A 21,468-nucleotide genomic window follows, 5' to 3' on the forward strand; every position below is an offset into this window, starting at 1 on the left:
TCCTTTTTCTCCCTTTGTTAGTTGGTCAGTGCCTTGTTTTTATCACTCCGAGTCCTGATTTAATTAAGTTTAAGGATGTGTCAGTCCCAAGGTGATTTTAATCAAGACAGTGGAGAATGATACTGATCAAAGGTAGGATTGAGGCAGTCTCAGTTCCCAAAGTATGAAAAAGTCTGGCTTATATTAGTTTTATTTTGTAACTGAACTTCTTTAAACTGGACCAAGAATGAAACATACAACTTTAGCTAGCTTTAGTAAGTATGAATTAAGGCAAGGGTGTCAAAACTTTTTGGCAGGAGGGCCACATCATCTCTCTCTGACACTGTCACGGGCCGGGGAAAAAAAGAATTAATTTACACTTCAAATTTGAATAAATTTTCATAAATGAATATATTAGATATGGAACTTATATGAATGAAGGTTTTACGATAGCTCAAGGCCTATAAAAGGCCTTACCTTTGCTGCTGCTGCATCACAGACATGAAACAGCAAGCAGTGGAGGGAGCCCTCGTCCCACAGCTCACACATGAGGTTGACCAGGTGGCCATCATGCTGAGAGCAGTTGTGTTGGGCCAGCAAGCCTCCGGAGGGCCAGAGACTCATTGGAGACTGGGAGCTCCTTGAGGGCCAGATTAGGAGTCCTCAAGGGCCGCAAGTGGCCCCAGGGCCGGGATTTGGGCACCCCTGAATTAAGGCATAGATTAAACCTTCACTTAAGTTTATAAACTGACTTCTCTCTAGCTCAGTCTGCACTGTAACCTTTCTCAGCTTCTACCTATAAACTACCTTTCCCCTCTTCAAGTTTGAGATTAAACTTCTATTTGTCGTGGTTTACACTAGTTGAGCAGGATGAATACATTTTTAGTAACATTTTCTTTAAACAACTGAAATTCTGCAAAGGGTGTTCTGACATACTGCTGAGATAAAGGATCAATCATCCTCTCAAATGGACAAGAACATTTCATTAGTAGGTTATTTTTATTTTTCAAAGCCTATAATTAAAATCATCATCTTTGAGTTTTAACAATGCACTGGTCATATATTCATAATACATAATTAGCATGACCATGGCCTGGACTAAGATGTGGATAGCTGAGTACCAAAGCATGTATCATTTAAAAAAATAATAAAAAGAAAAACACAGCACTCTGTTACTTGCTTCCTTATTAAATATGGGTTTCTAAAGTCAATGCCTATAGTTCTATCTATAATCCTATTCATATGTTAGACACTCCACTAGGCTTAGCTAGCGCTGGCAAAGGGTGCACAACCAGAGTCTTAAGGCAAAAGGTCCAGAGCATAGGTCTTCTGGACCTTAGCAACACCACCTTTAAACCAAACTGGAGTTAATATCTCCTTCCCTCTAGAGGGCATATCAAATCCATTCATGCAAAGAGCAATTAGTGAAGCATTCATTGATCTGGGCCTTGTCATGCCTCTCATAGGACATGGATAAAATCAGGAATAGTCAGGTCAGTTAAAGAGTAGGTGGCAAATTCAGCCTCCAGTAACATTTAAAAAAATACCAGTAACAAACATTTTAAAGAATAACTTTGGCAAACGTATCTTGTACTCTATCTTAGGTCTTGTTTCAAGGGGGCACAAACATAACAGAATCCGTTGTCCTGTGTCACAACCCCATTGGTGTTCAAATACATACTTGCAGTGAATGCACTCCTACTCATGTAGTTTGATTTGTCACAAAAATCATTGAGTTTTATTCAGCAAAATTATCCCTTCTGAATATTATGGAAAAGATCACCCCCTTCTCACTCGGAGTCTTTCACTGCTGCAGCAGCCCTGGTTGTGCAGAGTTGCTTTCTGAAAGAAGGTAATTCAGGGCTGAGCATAGCAGGCAAGGAAATTTCATTATCCCATGCTCCCCGTCCCGTCCCACCCTTAAAGAGCCCCCTCCCTGTTAAGAAGAATGCCTAAGCCTAGGAATTTAGAAGTGATTGCTGCTAGGATAATTCAAGAAATTAATTCAGAAGTGTGGCAGAAAATAGCACAAGCAGGAGATGAGCTGGACTTCTTGGAGCTGATGTGGCTGATACTGCTGTCCTTGTTTAGCTGGTATTCTCTAAAGAAAGTAGAGGGGAGAAAAGCTGAATAGCAAATCAAGGCACCGAAGTATTTCTGGTTTAGAGGGACTGGGGTTGGTGCAAGGTCCTCCACCCCCCCCCCCCCACACACACACACAACTGTGCCAATTTAGCAGTGTTCCTTTCAAAAGTAGGCAGGTTTCACAATCAGAGATTGTGATTTGCGTTCATGAGCATGTAGCCTGGAATACTCCAGTCAAGTTCACCTATCCATATGTTGAAACTTTCTACCACACAGACCTTTCCCCCTGCCATTTCGGGGCCCTTTTCTAACAAAAATTCCAACATGTGAGAACTAGCAAAATAAGCACATGATGGGAGGGGGATCCTTTTTTTGTTTCACTGCCATAGACCTGCTTCCCAACATACTCAGTTTTTATACCAAGGGGAACTTCTGCAAGTCTGCTTTGAAAAAGAATGAGTGAAACTAGTCCATGTGCATCTAGAACTTCACTCCATGTTGGTTCCTGACCAGTGCTTGCCTTTTTGGATGTCAGAATTAGCAACTACTAATTGTTCAATTGTTCAATCAGTGTGAGCATATTGTTCAATCAGTGTGAGTCATATTTTTTTTAGTCTATGAAAAAGGTTCCTGCATCTCACAAAGCAGATGATTTGTTCTGCTTTCTGCAGGTTTAGTTAAGAGCATAAGCACTGAACTAATCGCAGCTTTCAAAATGGGTCACTTAGGCTGTCCTGACCTAATCCAGCACTTTACTTACCTTGAGAGTTCAGCTACATAAACTCGAGCCCTGAATATGTCACATTCTCAGGATCTGGAGTTTCCATCTTTCCTGCAGAGTGAGACAGCAAACTTATTTCAGTATTTTTCAGCATTCCAGTCATCTTATCTCCAATGTAGAAAATATCCTGTTAGCTTGTGCGGTTGCATGTTCAGCGGCAACTCTTTGTTTTTGCTATATCTAAATTTTAAGATATGCAGCAGCCTACTTAAGAAAAACACACAACTATATTAACTTATGAGTATTTAAGTGTGTTTTCTGCAGCTGGTAATGGGAAAAGTCATTTTGAGTCACTTTTGGGGCCCATTGAACCGAAAGCTATGTACTAACTGGCAGATAGAAATATTGATAGAATAATTAAGGTTGCCTCTTCTGCAGAGTGACATTGCTGTAACTACTGAATTGTAGTTCAATTGCGCCAAAAGCTTTTACAGGTTGAGCCTACTTATTCTCTGATTTGGCTCAATGTGGGCCCCCTGAATCTGCATTGAGCCAGATTTGGCCCAGCCTGAAGCCTCTGGAGCACATGGCTTTTACAGGCCTCAGAAGAGCCCCCGGAGGCGACCAGAGCAGAACTCCAGAGCTCAACTGGGTTCCAAAAACCACAGATTTAGTTACCCTTAGATGGCAGTATGGTAGAATGGCATGATAATAACCGTATCTAAACACAGGGTTTTGTGAAATTCCTAAGTTCTTTGGGATTATGTAGAACTAATACTGTTGAGTGTTATGACTAGTCTCAACTATAAAATTCTGATTAAATAGCAAGTGCAGTGCTTTAAGTCACCTGGTCTTTCATCTTAACTGATTTGTTATTTTTTGAAGAAGCAGTGTGATAAGGGAATTGATTCAGGCATTTGCAGCAGTTTTCCTACTTGCAAGGTGGGAAGCATGGCTCAAGCCAGTGGCGTAGCTAAGGGGGTAGCGGTTGCACTGGGCAACGAGCTTTAAGGGGGCAACAAGCTTAGCTTGACACTAGTGGCCAAAATTGTGAAAAAATTGGTATGTATGAATAATACCATCATGTTATATATCATTGGAAAGGTGATTTAATGAAGAATGCAATGAAACAAACCTCATTGGAATATCTGTATTCTATCAAAAGGTATGGCCAATTAACCAGAAAATGAAAACGCAACTACCTTATGGAACAAAAAGTGAATTTCTTTAACTCAAAACCAACCTATAAGACTGACTGTTCTAAGAGCCAATGATGTTATTGTGACACAGCATGGAACCAATAAGGTGTTAATATGAGTCTATTCTCATTTCCATGTATCATAATACAGCTACTCCTGCTAACTGGTAAAGAGGCACTTTTTCAAGTGGGGTTCCTCTTATATTTAGGATGTAGAGAATAATTGTCCCTCTTCATCCCAGCACAGTGTCTCTAATCAGAAAGGGGCACACTTTTTATTTAGTTACTTAATTAAATTTGCTTTTGTTGTGGAGGGGGGGGCTACCAATCTTCTTTGATCCCAGGTAGCATATAGATGCCTTAGCTATGCCACTGGCTGGGGGTGGTGGCAGATCAAGTGGGTGCTGAACTGCTGGGGGGAGGAGGTAAGTTTTCCCCAATTTGCACTTTTTAAAAAGCCCAGGTGTGATGTCACTTCTGGTTGTGACATCACTTCCGGGCCATCATTTTAAGTTCTGCACCGGGCTACATGTTCATTAGCTATGCCACTGAACAAATCTAACTCCAATCAACAAGGTTACCATTTTACAACACATTGCCCCAAAAGGCATTGACAAGCCCTTGCCAAAGTGCAAAGCACAGGATCAGAAAACCAAAAAGAAAATGAATATGTTGTACAGTAAAGATAAACCCGTGAATATGACACCAAAAAATTGTCACTTTCTCAGAAGAACTTCAAATTCTGCAACCAGGCTATTTTATGCCAATTTAGGGAATAAGGTAAAATTGTTCCATGTGTAGAGTGGAAGAACTTGTGAAGTGTGGAATGTTTGGGGCAAGTTGGGTGGAAAAAGCTGTAGGTATGGGGGGATACCACATTGTGTGGTGGTGCTTGCCTCTCCAGAGCAGTGGTTCCCAAACTGGCAGATCGTGACCCACCAGTCGGGGAAGTACTTGGCCCTGGCCCCTTAAGGGGCAGGGCAGATGGTGGCAGCAGTGTGATCTCCAGCATCACACCACTGCTAGGGACAGGGTTTACTTACTTACAACCAGTGCCGGCCTCCAGGGGGGGAGTTTGTGTGGGGAGCCCTATGGATGCCTCCACAGGCTCCCCAATCCTCCAATTAACTAAGAATAATGAAAAAGCTTCTGGTTTTCAATTGTGAAACTGGAAGTGGTATCAGATCATTATTTTTCGTTAATCAGAGGCTTGGGGAGCCCTGCAGAGACATCCATAGGGCAACCTGTACCCCCCAGCACTAGTTGTAGGTTAGTAACCCCACCTTCCATCCTTGGCAATGGCCTGATTCTGGGAATTGTGTCACTGCCATAGCCCTTCCCTCACAGAGACTTAAGTCGTTTCCAGCTCCTCTGGATCGCTGCTCAAGAGCAGCATTTCTCAGTGTTTGTCCCCTGCTGTACCACTTCACATCATCCACCTACTGGAGGTACCACTGGACGTAACTGGCGATGATGTCATCACCAGTTACTTCCAGATTGGGAGGCCAGATGCAACACGACAAACACCGATAAGAGGCAAATGGGAGGGCTTTGTTGAGCATGCAAAAAGCACATGCTGGAGCTGTGCCTGCCAAGCTGAGTCAAGTCTTCTACCACTGCTTGTTGCATTGTGTTGCTGGTCTTGCTGCCAGACAGCAGGGGCCTGGGGCTCCCACAGGTACCACCACAGACCACCTAAAGTACCACCAATGGTACAAGTACTATTGGTTCTTGGGCACCTCTATCAGCATGAATTTCCTCACTTTTGGCCTACCCTTCCGGGTGTAATTACATCTGTGCTGTGTAGAAAGGGGAGCAGCACTGTTACAACTTCAGCAGTGGCTATTGCCGGGGCAGCACTTGGGTTGTGTTTAGACACAAGGCAGAGGACTTATTCACTCCTGGGGACCAACCACTAAGACATTGCTTCCTCACTGTTGATAAACCAGTCTACAAAGCAGAAAACACGTTGGCCTATTTATCTCCTTTCCCACTTGATATAGAAGAGTAGATTGAGACGTAGCTTTACCAGTGCAGTCCAGGTGTCCACGTGTTTTAGTGCCTTCAATCATGGTACCATTTTTGTAGGCACACCAGCAGTACCCAGTGCTATGATGGCACTGCTTGGCAAGATAGTCACCATTTTCATCACACTGAGGACGGTATCTTCCTAGAAGTGGGCTCTTAACACTTGCTTCTGCCTCACACTTGGTTTGCACTTGGAAAAAAAAAGAAACCAAGGACATTTAGCCTGTGTGCTTCATTTTTGAATACTAGTGACAGTGGCCTTAAAACAATTGTAACCAACATGAGAACAGCTCTCCTGCCCAAATGCCATGTAGGAAGATGATGCAGACGTTACATCGTGCAATGAAACAGAGAGCTAGTTTACAATGATTCAGCTCTTCCTTCCTACAGTGTCACATTTTAGGCGGTGAGATAGGGTTCCATGTGTCAATACTGTCCCACCTAAACTCAGTGGTTCCCTAACTGTGAGCCCTGGAATCCTCACAAAATATCCACTGCCCTATGCAATGTACAGGATTGTAGCCCGAAAAGGGAGCTGTGGCTAGTGCCCCAGTAGGTCAAGGGAACCACCAGTCGAAAATGTTTGGGAGCCACTGACCTAAACTGTTTCCTGCACGTATAAAACTAGCACATCAGGGAGAAGACTATAAACGATTCTCCTTGACATACTATCTTTCTGTATGCATGGAGTAATGCAGATGAAAAGGGCAATCAAATATACAAGCTTGCTGCATACATTCCAGCAGCCTGAAACTACCGTCCAGGAAAAGCTATGACTTTTGGCTTGAGTGAATGTATAAATGGATCCTGAAAAAGAAAATGGGCTGTTCCACTGTGACAACACCATAGGAGGGGACAGGGATAAGGAAAGAATGCTTCCTGCAACAATATACCCGTTTAATTAGGACAGCCACTTTGTTGGGATGGCTCCCAGGGAACCCATTTAGCCTAATGAGAGCAAATGCTTATGAGTACTGCTTAATGGAGGCAGTATTAATATAAATTCTGCTAATGGGGATGAGCCGGACCACTGCTGAGTGGCTAATTGGTATGAAATTCTGAGCTTCGGGCTTTCATTTCAGAAACTGCTGAAATTACAAAAGGAAGAAGAATCATTCTTTTTAAATGTAGTGCTTGTGCCTATATTTGGTATCAAAACGTTGCTAGCCAGGCTGCTCTCCAAGTTCAGGACTGTATGTCATAAGTCATTGCTGGGGGCTGATGTTGGGGACATCATATTCTTAAGATGTTTCAATGTGTTGACAAGAAAATCTTTGAAGCGGGTCTTAATTGAAACAAGGGGTCTTCCTTCCTCATGGGTGTACCATTTGGCTTAGATAATTGCCATTTCAAATGAATTGCTCTTTGACCATCACGTTTTGTGTGCTTCGGTTTGGTTTGTGACTTCCCAAGGGCAGGCCATGTTAGTCTCCCATTGTGCTGTGATGAATGAGCAGAGACTTAAAAGCCAGTGGTTCAATGCCATTTTGCAGCCATGTCTCTTTTGAAGAGGCAGCAAGTGGCCTTGGGCTCAAGCTGTTCCCCACATCAAGCACATATCAGTAGCTATATGAGTTAGTTTTGCAACATACAGAAGCAGGCTGCTCATCTTCTCTGCCAAGAAAGATATTTATTTTAACTCTTTATTAATTGCCTCTTTATTTAGAACCACCACCAAGGCAGGGTACATTTTATTAAACACACTAAGGGCACAATCCTAACCAACTTTCTGGCACTGACATAGCTGTGCCAATGTGGCATGCACTGCACCCTGCAGAGGGGAGGCAGTCAAGGGGGCCTCCTCAAAGTTTGTTTGTTACCTTACCTTGGGGCTACACTGCGGCTAAGTCAGTGCTCAAAAGTTGGTTAGGATTGCTTCCTAAGAAAAATATACAACGGATGGAAAAATACTCTGTCCCTGGATTCTACTGATTAGGTTGCCTGGTGACCTAATCAGGCGACCTAATCAATAGAATCCAGTGAGTTTCTGAGCAGTGAGTTTCAAAACTGCCCTGAGCAGCCCTACAAGTGCTCAACTTGGATAAGGAAGGAACGCAAAGTAAGGTATTCCTCATGGATCTCAAGGGGATGATATAGCAGGAGATACTCCTGCAGTCATGCTAGACCTAGATCATATAGAGCAGAGGTCTCCAAACCAGGTGACCTGACCATTCTGCCCCGCAGCCTCTTGTTTCACGCCTTATCTTTGCAGAAACTCACACTGGACAGCCACTTCTGCTGCACTTCACCCCAGAAGGCTCTGTGCCCTGATTTCCCAGAGGAAATGACTGCCTGCCACAGCTTTCTGCAAAGATCGGGCAGGAAGACAGGAGGCAGGGCAGATCAGTAAAGCTTTGCCACCACCATGCCACACCTGAGCTGAATATGCTGGTGCACCAGATCCGGGGCCTTGCTGCAGCAGGGGTTCTTAATCTTTTTACTATTACAGACCTCCCAATGTATTGCCCAATATGCCCCCATACTCCCTTCACCAGACTGTCAAAATCATCACCACCACTGGTATTAAGTACCAGTAAGACTTCAAAAGACATCAAAAACTTGGTTTTACTTTACATATGGATAGCTAGGAACAGAATGCCTCAATCCATATTGATAATGGTGATTATTAATCAGATAATTTAACGGTGTTTTTTAAAAAACTGTTCAGGGAGAAAGTCCCAAACCCCTATCATTTGTGTCCAAAACCCCCAAGGGTATGGATACCCCCAGTTAAGAATACCCGATATAGAACTTTAAAAGTCATCACTAAATACCTTGAACAGGGCCCAGAAATATATGGATAGCCAATATAGTTTTGCTAAAAATACAGTAGTCTAATATGCTCTCGTAACACAAAATCCAGATTAGGGACACAATCTAGCCAAAGTTAGGTGTTTTTATAGCCTCTTGATTGCGACAGAGGAGAGTTAAGCATATTGTGCTATGTGTTCAGAATATTTAGTGCTGATACATTCATTGTACCCCAGTGGGCCATGCTCTTCGGCACTGCCCTTTGGCAGCTTCCTTGAGCTTCTGCTTTCTGGAGTAATTAGGAGGGCCAAGGGCAGGTGGAACAATTCTTACAAACAGGCAGAGCAGGGCCAAGAACTAGTGCATGGTGCATGAGTTGGAATAATTGGCTGAGTGGCCTTGGTACTAAGGAAGGAAAACCTTGCCTGGTGAGTGCAGCAAAAATGCTGGGGGATGACTGGGTGGAGAACTAGGTGATGATTGCCTTTGACTGCCTGACACTCCAGCCCAGCCATGAGACTGAGCAATTCACTTGCTTGGAGGGGCAGCTGCAGCATGGTGCATGGGGCACCCCACACCTGCACACCACTTCCAATCCATTTCCTGCCTGGCCACACTACTGACTGCTGCCCCATCCTCTTCCTGCTAACTCTCTTTGGAAAGTGAGCAAGAAGATGGGGGGCAGTTTACTTCTCCTTAGAATCCGCTGCCCAGAATTGTGTGTGTGTTCTGGAGAAGATAGAGGCTGCTGCCATCCCATTGAGAAGCCATCAGGAAGTCATTGGCTCACTTTACTTCCTCTCCAGCTGATATTTTCTTCAAAAAACAGGTCAGTACAGGCAGGATCTTTCCCATTATCTCACCCCCCAACACCCATACTGACCAGTTTAGAAGAAGCAACAGAGAGGAAGTATGGAGGTGGCAGCAGCAATGATGAGGGATGGGTGCACACCTACACTCCTCCCTGCACCCCTCAAAAAAGCAGGGTGGCAGAATTGGACTGCCTAAGGCAGCCATTGAGCTTCAGCCAGGCCTGCTGACACCTGTGCTTCCTTCAAGGTAGAACTACTCTACTCCAGGTAGAACTACTACTCCAGGACACTGTAACCGAGTTCTGCTCACAAAGCAGAGCTGTCCCAATCCCTGCTTAATACTGCAGCCCTTTTCCATGCCCTATATCCATTCTTGATGTCAGTTGGGAATGGCATGCAGCACTGCAGCTGGAAGGGAAAGTCAGAAGCTGCAGACCCTTCTTGCTCAAGAGATAGTGCCCTTACCATTGTCAGTCTTCTGGGACATGTTTCACTGAGGGGGGATGCGAGGCTGCTGCCAAAACTAGCGACCTTGTGTTGAGACTCTCTTCCCGTAATATATAGCTTTACTTACTCTGTGCCATGATGTCATTACATTGTGCTCTTCCTTGACTGTGTTCCACATCACTGCCAGCCAGTGGTGGGGAGACAGACACATAAGGCTATCATGTCATGGAGTAAGTCATGCTTTGCATTAGGCAAGGGAGGAGGGAGAACTTCACATGGCTATCATTTTCAGAGGCAACTCTATGTCTCCCTTGTCCATAATATCCATAACATCTAGTTCTGCCCCATGTCATCTATGTAATTAATGAGTAACACTTACTCTTTCTGTAACTATAACTAATGAATTTATTTCATTGTATTTCCTGCATTTCTTTAGGAAAGTCCAAGATAGTTCCAAAAGTTGGGTCTCAGATCAAAGAATTTGCCTTGGTAACCCTTGGAATGTCCTCTTACTTATACCGTTTTACCTTACCTGTTTCTGCTGGGATCACTTTGGGCTTATTTTGGGCCATTTGAAAGAGCAGCCACTTGTGCATCCAGGTCTCAAAGGCCTACAAGAGACCACATACTGTTAATAAAAGATGTTCTTATGAATTAATTGAATAGTAGTAAATAAAGGTCACAATAATGCCAAGGTCCCAACCCTGCTAAGAGGCACTATTTAGCAGAGGGAGAGCAACTGGCCCTCCTCACCCCAGCAGTGCCTTTTCTAGTGGCTGTCTGCTGGAATACTTTTGCATCTTTTTAGATTGTGAGCCCTTTTGGGACAGGGAGCCATTTAGTTGTTTGATTTTTCACTGTAAACTGCTCTGTGAACTTTTCATTGAAAAGCGGTATATAAATACTGTCAATAATAATGACTTTTGAAACATGGAGACAAAGTTACAACTATTTGATTGCTAAACCACTGTTATGAAACTCAACATGTATTCCACTGGAAGCCTGGACACCATAAGTGAATCATTGTGTCAAGTGGCTCCTGTGTAGTTCAGCTGGTTTTAGCTACACTATTGTTGTGAATTGAATGGAGCTTCTATGACACAAGATCGCTCCACTGCATTGTCTGTCATTGAGATACCCAGTTCTTGCTCTTCTCTTATGAACAGGAGATAAACGAGGGACTTTGAAATAGCCCACTGGATTCTAGGAATGATGGCAGCACTAACCTTCCAGTCCTCATAGGTCATGAGTTTCTTCAGATGATTCATGTTTTCCATGAAGCTGCCCTTCAACTCTGGAAACTTTCCAGTAGGGTTTGTTCGCTGCAGGGAGGAAAATATTAACAAAAATACATGAGGAGTAAGACTGCAGGAGGCCCAGGCAGAGTGATCAGCTGGGATAGGCTGATGTTGGTCAAGCAAGGCTAAAGCCCAATCTTATGAAGAAAGTTCCATCGATTGTAATGGGACCTTCTCCCAGGTAAGTGTGTACAGAACTGCAGCCTAAGACTACTGTGAGGAGACAGGACAACTTTGCCTGCATTATAGAAAGAGCAATTTGATCTCAGCAATTCAACCACGTTGAGTGACTGGGTTACTACTACATTCCTTTAAAGCAGGTGGAAAATTTAAAGCACAAAAGGTATGGATGGGAGTAGTTGCTCAACTGTTCCTCCACCGATGCTTCTCTTCCTAGATCTGCCCTCCCTAGCTTGTTCTCTCCCCCCCCCCCCCCCGGTGGAATTTAATGACTGCCAGGAGAAAACCAGCTGGAGCAAAGTGGTTTCAGAGTGATGGCACAGGCAGGGGAAGCGTTCAGCATCTCTTTGTATTCATTCTTTCTCTGCTCTGAACTGCCCCCCTAGAACTTTCTAGGCTTTCTAGGAATTTGCTGCAGTCTGCATTCATTTCTCACACTTGGGTCATGCCATTGCACTGTGTAGTCTGAGAAAAATGGCAAAGTTGGCACTGCTCAAAGGCCTTTTGCTCTTCCTAATATTTCAGAATAATCATTCGCAGCATGCAGCACAGTGTTCATTGTCTGAGCTTTTGTTTATCTTCCTTCACATTATCTTCATTCATCTTTGTCAGTCTAATAATCCCATGTAAAGAGCAACCCAATTCATCTAAACTTCTGATTGTCCAAACATTCAGCACGTTCCCCTCCAAGGTAACTTTGGAATAATTTATTTAAACAGTCTTGCCTTTCTTGGATAAGGAGGATTTTCAAAGAGTGCCTACACTTAAGGAGCCTGTGTACTTTTCACAGCTCATGTTCGGGATGCTGCATTAATGGATTCAAAGCAGTCATATGTGCACATAGGGGAAAAGTTCACATGTAGTTAGAACTGTGCTGTGTTTCTTTCAACAGTACAGATTATGGTTGGAAAACAAGGGAAGGTTAGTAAATCTTACAGAACTAAAAATTTGCCTTGCAGTAGCAGACTGAGTAGACTGCTGATGCTTTGCCTTCCACTGTTTGAGTATATAGCATCGAAGCAGAGCACTAGCACACTAGCACAAACTTCAACAGATGGCACACAGGCAGAAAGGGGAGATTCTTACCAGGAGCAGGCGTTTGACTTGGTCTTCAGTGCTATTGGTCAGCTTGGTCACATCCTCCAGGTTCTATACGAGGGACAACAGTCATTTGTGAGTAGATGAGAGCCAAAGGAAGCTCCAGCTTGCCTTGAGTTATTATAGTAGAGAATGGAAGGTATATGGCCAATTTGGGCCTATATCTACATGCAGATGTAAATTGATTCTCCCTTCCCAGGCAGCCTTGAAAACTGTAGTACTGTGAGAGAGGCCAGGGATCTCCAATTCAATATTGTCAGCTTAGCAATCTGACAATGGCAAGTAAGCTGGTATAAAATGTCATGACAATTAAACTGATATAAAATGGATATCTGTTTGTACACCTCAGGACAAGAGCTCTGACAGGTAAATTTGAACCCAATGAGTTTTCAAATAAATCCAATTTTTCCCTTGGGCACTGAAGCAAAAAGCATTCTAATGCAGGGCAGGTCCTCTCATGGAGTGAGAACTGGTTGAAGACCAGGAAACAGAGAGTGGGTGTCAATGGGCAATTTTCAGAGGTGAAAAGCGGTGTGCCCCAAGGATCTGTCCTGGGACCAGTGCTTTTCAACCACTTCATAAATGACCTGGAGACAGGGTTGAGCAGTGAAGTGGCTAAGTTTGCAGATGACACCAAACTTTTCTGAGTGGTGAAGACCAGAAGGATCTCTCCAGGCTGGCAGAATGGGCAGCAAAATGACAGATGCATTTCAATGTAAGTGTAAAGTCATGCACATTGGGGCAAAAAATCAAAACATATATTAATGGGTTCTGAGCTGTCTGTGACAGATCAGGAGAGAGATCTTGGGGTGGTGGTGGACAGGTCAATGAAAGTGTTGACCTAATGTGCGGCGGCAGTAAAGAAGGCCAATTCTATGCTTGGGATCATTAGAAAAGGTATTGAGAACAAAACAGCTAATATTACAATGCCATTGTACAAATCTATGGTAAGGCCACACCTGGAGTATTGTGTCCAGTTCTGGTCGCTGCATCTCAAAAAAGACATAGTGGAAATGGAAAAGGTGCAAAAGAGAACGACTAAGATTATTACTGGACTGGGGCACCTTCCTTATGAGGAAAAGCTATGGCGTTTGGGCCTCTTCAACCTAGAAAAGAGACCTCTGTGGGGGGACATGATTGAGAGATACAAAATTATGCAGGGGATGGACAGAGTGGATAGAGAGATGCTCTTTACACTCTCACATAACACCAGAACCAGGGGACATCCACTAAAATTGAGTGTTGGGAGAGATAGAACAGACAAAAGAAAATATTTCTTTATTCAGCATGTGGTTGGTGTGTGGAACTCCTTGCCACAGGATGTGGTGATGGCGACTGGCCTGAATGCCTTTAAAAGGGGATTGGACAAGTTTCTAGAGGAAAAATCCATTACGGGTTACAAGCCATTATGTGTATGTACAACCTCCTGATTTTAGAAATGGGCTATGTCAGAATGTCAGATGCAAGGGAGGGCACCAGGATGCAGGTCTCTTGTTATCTGGTGTGCAATCTGGGGCATTTGGTGGGCCGCTGTGAGATACAGGAAGCTGGACTGGATGGGCCTATGGCCTGATCCAGTGGGGCTGTTCTTATGTTCTAACTTCCAAATCCCCATTCAGCCTTCCTCTCCTACATTTGAAATTTCAGATTCCTCTCAGAGTCAGTTTTGGGCAGAGGGGAAATCATATACTTTCTGGGGCCCTGAGACTGGTATCACCTCAACACTCTTTCCTGCTTTGCTTTGGATCATTCAAGAAGGCCTGCAACCAGTGTGCCTGAATCTGCAGTATTGCACATTCGGCCTTCTCCATGGGGCTCTGGAGCTAGCAAGAAACCTTCGCTTCCTTTGCTGCCTTGCCATACACTTTCCAAAAAGGATCTCTCTTATCCTCTATACCCTAATATATCCTCTATGCACTATACATTCATGCAGGAGATTAATGAAGTGGGACTTTCTCCCAGGGGCTTTCCAAATGCCCCTAAACAATGTGGTGTTCCTTGGCACCCCCATCCTTTGGTCACCGCCTCCAAGCCACAAGGGCAAGGAAGCTGAGTCCCACAGGTAAACTGTTCTTTTGTACTGCAAAGTGACAAAATAGGTGCTGAGAGCAGGATTGTCCTAATGGGCTGTCTGTTTTATTCATGTCAAGCTGACCTAGATGAAGCAATGTGCTTTTTATGCTCTGAAACTATTGTTTCAAGAAGAATCTGTCCAAAGGGATTAATTTGAGGTGCTGTTTGCCCGTCACAGAGCTGAAAATTGCTTTTAGGAGTTGGTGTGAGACCTAAGAGTTTAACACCTCATGCATTAGCTGGAACCACTTGCTTTTTGTACCAGGAGGAAGGCTGGAAATGATTCAGAACATCTGGAGAATGTCCTTCTCTTGTACATAACCGTTCCTGACAAACTTCAGGTTTACATTATGGGTCCAAAAATTATGTTTCAAAGCCGTATTCAACTCTAACACCATGACCTCCCAAGTTAATCTCTCTCTCATGTTTACCTCTTGGCCATTGGGTATGTCACTCATGGCCAGGGGCATCACATTCATCACTGACATCTTCATCTTTGGGCTTGACTTGGTGTCTGTAGAAGGAAACAGGGCAAAAGAGGTAGGGAGATTCCAAAAATGTTCACCTCACAAAAACATTATTCTCCCAATCAGAGGAATTAAATACAGAAAGATAATGCATTTTGTGTTTCATGGATGCAATCCATGGAGCTAGCTGAAGCACCCCACAAGGGCTTGTTTGTATTTAGTGGAACTCTTTGCTGCTTTTCTTTGAACAGCAACACACACACTCCCACTATCCTATATTACACAAAGTGCTTTCAAGAGTCCCTCCAAAGTTTCCCAAAGCTCTGATGGCTTTGTCCAAAAACAATTATGCAAAGTACTAAAGGAGATTATATCTAGCAAGGCTTTCAGCTGTGACAGCTAAATAGCATCTTTGTGTGCAGCAGCAGAATACTTCTGCCTGCCAAGTGCTGGAGATGAAGGACAGAGAAAAGTCATTGCCTTCATGCCCTGCTTGTGAGTGACCAAAGACACCTTGCTGGAAACTGAATTCTGGATTAGGTAGGCCTTTGGCTTGATTCAGCAAGGCAACTCAAACGTTCCTCTGAAATTTTAGGATTCTGGAACAAAGCTTTCAGGAAATGTTCGTGTCCCTGTGCTCCCAAAATGGCTTCAGAGGAAGGATGTGTGAGCCAGAGCTCTGAAGGTTCCTTTGGAGGGAAGCCAAGGCTAAGTATTCTATGCTCACTTAGAGTTGATCTACACCAGCCTTGCCAAATTATCAAGCTCAATTTAAAATCCTCATTTAAAACTCTCAAATGTTGCTCAGAAGTCTTGCACAGGGAAGGGGAGGGGGGAAGGAAAGAAAACCCATCCCCAGACCACCTGCACTTTCTCCTCTTTCTCTCACAGCATCATCATAAACCATTTCATCTCAAGAAAGAGCCTTTAAAAAAAAACACCAGCAAATGCTTTCTTTGGCAACTCCCCTTTCTCACCTGAGGCAGCACTGAACTCAGGCACATCACGGCAATCCATCACCACAAGAGGTGTGTGTGGGGGGTCCCTGTTCTCTACCCTTTCCCCCAGCTCACAAAATCTTAAAATCTCATTTATAATCAATAATAATTTATACAGTAAACCACTTCTGGTTTGGACTATAGTAGCAAGAGAAAAACTCACCAATTCTCATATATTTGCATACAAGAGTGCAAAGTGTCTCATACCTTGTATGGACATCCTTGAAGGTCAAACTACATATTACATTAAGCATGTCCTTGACACTAATATGCTTTATTTAAAAAACACAAATAAAAACTGAATAGCATGTAGATCAGGTCCCTGTGAAATGGAACTGCAGCATCAGGGAGGGGCTCTAACCTTCTGCCATGATCTCAAACCAGCTATTCTCTCCCCCCCCCCCCAACCCCAGATGCTACTTACTTTGGAGAAAAAGCTCCCTTTAGAGAATTTCTACATGCTGGGGATGCTGATCAACCCATTTTAACATGATACAGCCCTGTTGGCGTTTTACCATGTCAGTCTGCAGGACAGAGAATGCTTGCTTGTTTCAATTATTTTATTTATTTATTCTATTTTAACATTTCTTTATCGCTTTTCATAAGCATGCACAATGGAGTGCACAAACATGGAAACAAGCAACAATTATAAATCACAACACTAAAATTAATCCTAAAAATTATTAAACCCTATTGCAGTAGAGTGAATGCTCTCCAAAAATTTTTAATCCTCTGCACATAGAAAATTAGCACATCGGTGTGAGGCTGCTTAGTTTTCTAAGTGCAGGACTGTTTTTTTTTGTTTTTTTGTTTTTCCAAAATGTCAACAAAATATTAACTCTCCCATGATCTCAAGTAGTTTAATACCAGTAGCCACAGTATCATCCTTCTGAATGTGTGGATCCGTTTTTTGACCAGGCAATTATGATTTGGTTTCATTCCTCTGCCACCAGGGCTGTACAGTCAAGTAAAAGAGGGAGGATAGCTACTAACTATGAGGAAGACTGTCGGCCAGCGATTTCAGTTGCAGTTCCTGGGTGTTCTTGGTCAGTTTGGAAATCTGGTTGTTGTGCTGATACACAAAGTAGCCAGTCAATGCTTGGCCAGCAAGAAGCAAGCCCACCAAGACAGAAACCCCAGCATAGGAAACTCCACGGCCACAAGACCTCCTGTAAGACACAAGAGAAGTATATTAGGGCACAAACATCTTCACTGCCTTCCATCATTGGTTTGGGCCTTAGAATGCACATAGCTACAAACAGGTTCAAAGCCATCTGCAGCAATTTATTAGTGGGTAAAGTGGATAGAGAGATGCTCTTTACACTCTCACATAACACCAGAACCAGGGGACATCCACTAAAATTGAGTGTTGGGAGAGTTAGGACAGACAAAAGAAAATATTTCTTTACTCATGTGGTTGGTCTGTGGAACTCCTTGCCACAGGATGTGGTGACAGCATCTGGCCTAGATACCTTTAAAAGGGGATTGGACAAGTTTCTGGAGGAAAAATGCATTACGGGTTAAAAGTCATGATGTCTTTGTGCCACCTCTTGATTTTAGAAATGGACTGTCAGGATGCAGGTCTCTTGTTATCTGGTGTGCTCCCTGGGGCACTTGGTGGGCTGCTATGAGATACAGGAAGCTGGACTAGATGGGCCTATGGCCTGATCCAGTGGGGCTGTTCTTATTTAAATAGATGTGGGGTTCTGCTTGCTTGTAACACAGATGGACTGAAGTGACTTATTTTCTTCTACAGTGGTTTTCAAACTACAGAAAACCTGAACAGCTTCACCTCAGTGAGAAGGAACTCTGTGACTTCTCACCAGACAGCCTGAAAACCACTATTAATTTTGAAATGCTCTGCAATTTATTTTTAAAGCCATTGAACTAGACTGGAGTGAATTCCTGCACAAGAGACAGAAAGGAGGAAGCCAACATTTACTGATCAGGGTTCTGTCCCTGTTCCAGTACTTCCATCCTTTGCCTAAAGCAGTTTCTATTCCTAAAACAAAATCTCTGTTCCTACTTAATAGCTCCTCACTCTCCACAGCATGAACCATCTCGGAGAATTTCCAAGTTGTAGCCAAACATTATCTAGTTTACTGGTGACATCACATGTTGCTAGGTAGACAGAACTTCACAGTGGAACAGAAGCAGTGTTTGCTGAATGGCTACACTATGCAAGAATGATGGACTGACCAGATTTTCTTCTAATAAAGTCAACATTTAAATCTATATTATTGCAATAAGAACTTCTAAAAAGAATTTTCACAGTACAGTATGCATACACAGATAGCATCAGAATGTACAAAATCAAACTGGCCTTTCTAAAACAGAACTCATCAGTCACAGTTTTTGTAAGTATTGTATGATTATATGCAGCAACTGTTACCCTGCACATGCCCGATCTCGTCTGATCTCAGAAGCTAAGCAGGGTCAGGCCTGGTGAGTACTTGGATGGGAGACCACTTGGGAATACTGGGTGCTGTAGGCTTATACCATAGTCTTTCGAGACTGAAGGTTGCCAACCATTTGTATGATTATATAATTAACAACCAATTCTATCCAATATTCCAGCATCGAAGCAGCTGTGCCAACAAGGCGTGGGCTACATTCTGCAGTGGAGGAGCAGTCATGGAGGCTTACTCAAAGAAAGGGAATGAATGTTCCCTTATCTCTGGCCTGCATTGCATCTGCATCGGTGCTGGAAAGTTGATTAGGAAGTGGGCTGTCACTTCAAAAAATGCTAGCTGGATAACAGGTTTTTTTAAACAATCAAAAGATTTTTAAGCCATTTCCATCCAACGTTGCACATATGCAAGAGGGATCAAAGGTATACACCTGTGGGCTGGGCAGAAATGGGTTAATTGATTGAACTAACTAATCTACAAAATATCGCAGCCCAATTATTTCTTTTTTCCCTCGTGTAAATTCAAGAATAGAATGCAAAAACTAGATTTATTTACTCAAAAATGTTCTGAATCTGATCCATTTCCAAAATATGATTCTTGAAACTTAAAAAAAAAAAAAATCTAGCAGTTCTACTGTTTAGCTGTAGGAAAACAATATTGCTAGACTTGCAGTTTCCAAGTATAGATGTGAACTTTTTGAATACCTTTCTCCCTAGCAACATCTGAATCACTAAGTCTCTATTATATGATTGGCTTTAGTTGTTTGGCATGGATCCTTGGCTGACACCATCACAGCAGCATAATTCCCTAAAATGGCTACTCATGTTAAGGAAATTATTCACTGTACAAAATCAAAATGTCTGAAATAACCTGAAAGCATCTCATGAACCAAGTGCATATGATACAAAACTGAGGCATGCTAAAAAGTAAGAGTGTGGTGCAGAGGTTTAGGGTATTTGGCCTGAATATGGAAAACCCAGGTTCAAATCTCTGCACAATGATAGACCTCACCACTTATCCTTGAGCAAATTGCTTTGAGCCTGACCTACCTCAAAGGGTTGTTATGAGAATTAAACTCTACTCTGAACTTCTTGGAGGGCAAATGGGATACAAATGCAGTATATTGAAGGGTGAAAGGATGCAGCTTGTTCTAGGAAATTACATTCCCCTTCATCCTCTTGCTAGACATAAGTAGCTCTTTAGTGCAGAGTGGGTTCAAAAGTAACAATAAGATAAGTAACACCTTCGACAAGATACTAGATGGTAGTAAATAACTGAAAAGTAGTGAGGTCTTTTTTATGGAAGAGGCTTTTGAGTTGATTTTTTCTTAATAAGAGCATTTTACAACAAATATGCTGTACATTTTTTTCCACTCTTTGGATTTCTCCTTACCTCTCTAATTTCACAAGAGAAATATGGTGGGAGTGATAAAGACCCTTAACATAACACTGAGCCAGGTTTCTAAAGAATTTTGATTAATTATGGGGCCTGAACTGGGCTGGTAAACATGCCATAGAAATCACCCAATAACATGTACAATTACAAATTGTTTGTTGCTCTCCAGTGATGAAAAGCAGCCCAAATATTCAACTAACTGTGGCTAGAGAGTGGAAGCAGACAATATCGGACATTTAGCACGAGGCAAAAAAGAAAACTACAAAACAGAAGACTTGCCACAACCTCCCTTGCTTCCAAGGTCCCAAATGGCATGGTCCAATTTTCCATCTACATTAGGAGACACCCCATGGATTGATCACCCACTGGAAATCATCCCACTGGGCACACTACAGTATCCGGGCATGAAAAGATTAAAGGGCAAGCCACTTATTTTACAGTAGGCAGAGACAATCGGGGAGTGAGGAGTAAACCTTTCTGCAGCACAGTGCATGCATATTTCCTTGGCAGCAGTGCTCACCATGTGCAGTGGGGTGCAGCACACCCAGGTAAATGCGCATTAGATTGAAGCCTTAATTCAAATCATTTTTGGTTCTCTAGCTTAGGTGACCAACCCTTCTTGCCAGGCGACCTGCACCTCTCTAATTTCACAAGCCAAAGTGTCCCACAAGCCCTGCTTCCTATCAAGGGAATGGAAGCCAGTCCCAGCACCCTGTGATGCATTTTACCCACCTGGCTGAGCTCGCCTTCCATCCCTGCCTCTTATCATGCTGTGGGAGCACTGCCTGTAGCATCCTTGTATTGTCAGTTGTGTTGGACGTTGTGCAGGAGGACCAGGCATTCCCCACCCCGCACCTGTTCCACAACTTTTCAACCTCTGAGAAACCCTGATGCAGACCACCACCACCAGCAGCCCTGCAGATATCTAACTAGCGTTGTGGGGGGAAAGAAGATAAATACCGCTCTGGTCGTCCTACAGAGACACCATCTATCCCTTGCTGGGAGAGAAGGTCATTCCTGTCATCCTCCATGGTGTGGCTTCCTCAGGAGTGGACTTCTGCCTCTGGGACTGATGGCTGGAAGGGACAGTGTTCCCCCTGGCACCAGCACAGAATCTGAGGGTTTCTTCTGCTCCTCAGATTCTTCTTGAGACCCAAAAGTGGGAAGTGAAAGTGGCAGGGCTCTGAGCATTGGAAATACCCTTCCAGCCCTCCCCCAGGGACCAAGCCAGTCCTGCTGACTGGCCCCAGCGTGGGCTTCGCTGCTTGAGGCGGCTGTCGAAAAACCTCTCATTGGCCAGCACGTGGCATCACTGGTCGGCAGGCAGACTTCTGCCTTCAGTCGTCTCACCGCATAGATGAGCTCGCACCTGAGCACCAACCACACCACGGCGTGTGGAAGACAAGCCCCGCAGCTCTCTCTGTCTGGGAGCGGAGGCGCGATCCTCAGCTCTTCCTTAAGGAGATGCTGCACCTTCATTCCTATTCACGTGCGTTCAGCAAATAAGAGGCTCAACTTTGCTGAATT

At 43.6% G+C, this 21,468-nt stretch overlaps 1 protein-coding gene and 1 pseudogene across 2 annotated transcripts; one reads left to right on the top strand and one right to left on the bottom strand.

Annotated features, from left to right (window-relative positions):
* Positions 1-959: 959 nt before the first annotated feature.
* On the bottom strand, positions 960-21,123 carry CD74 (CD74 molecule). Of its 2 annotated transcripts, none has more exons than XM_066613333.1 (9): positions 20,902-21,123; positions 17,129-17,304; positions 15,102-15,184; positions 12,586-12,648; positions 11,248-11,343; positions 10,554-10,632; positions 6,013-6,201; positions 2,825-2,896; positions 960-1,821 (listed from the first exon to the last, which is right to left on the bottom strand). In XM_066613333.1, exons 1-8 carry the CDS (start codon positions 20,970-20,972, stop codon positions 2,838-2,840), a joined length of 816 nt encoding a protein of 271 aa, XP_066469430.1. In that variant the 5' UTR covers positions 20,973-21,123; the 3' UTR covers positions 960-1,821; positions 2,825-2,837. The 2 variants fall into 2 exon arrangements, with proteins under 2 accessions (XP_066469430.1, XP_066469428.1); XM_066613331.1 differs by having other exon boundaries at positions 960-2,080.
* On the top strand, positions 18,510-18,629 carry LOC136642835 (5S ribosomal RNA; annotated as a pseudogene).
* Positions 21,124-21,468: the final 345 nt, after the last annotated feature.

Source organism: Tiliqua scincoides, chromosome 2, assembly GCF_035046505.1.
Source record: "Tiliqua scincoides isolate rTilSci1 chromosome 2, rTilSci1.hap2, whole genome shotgun sequence".
Classification (NCBI taxonomy): domain Eukaryota; kingdom Metazoa; phylum Chordata; class Lepidosauria; order Squamata; family Scincidae; genus Tiliqua; species Tiliqua scincoides.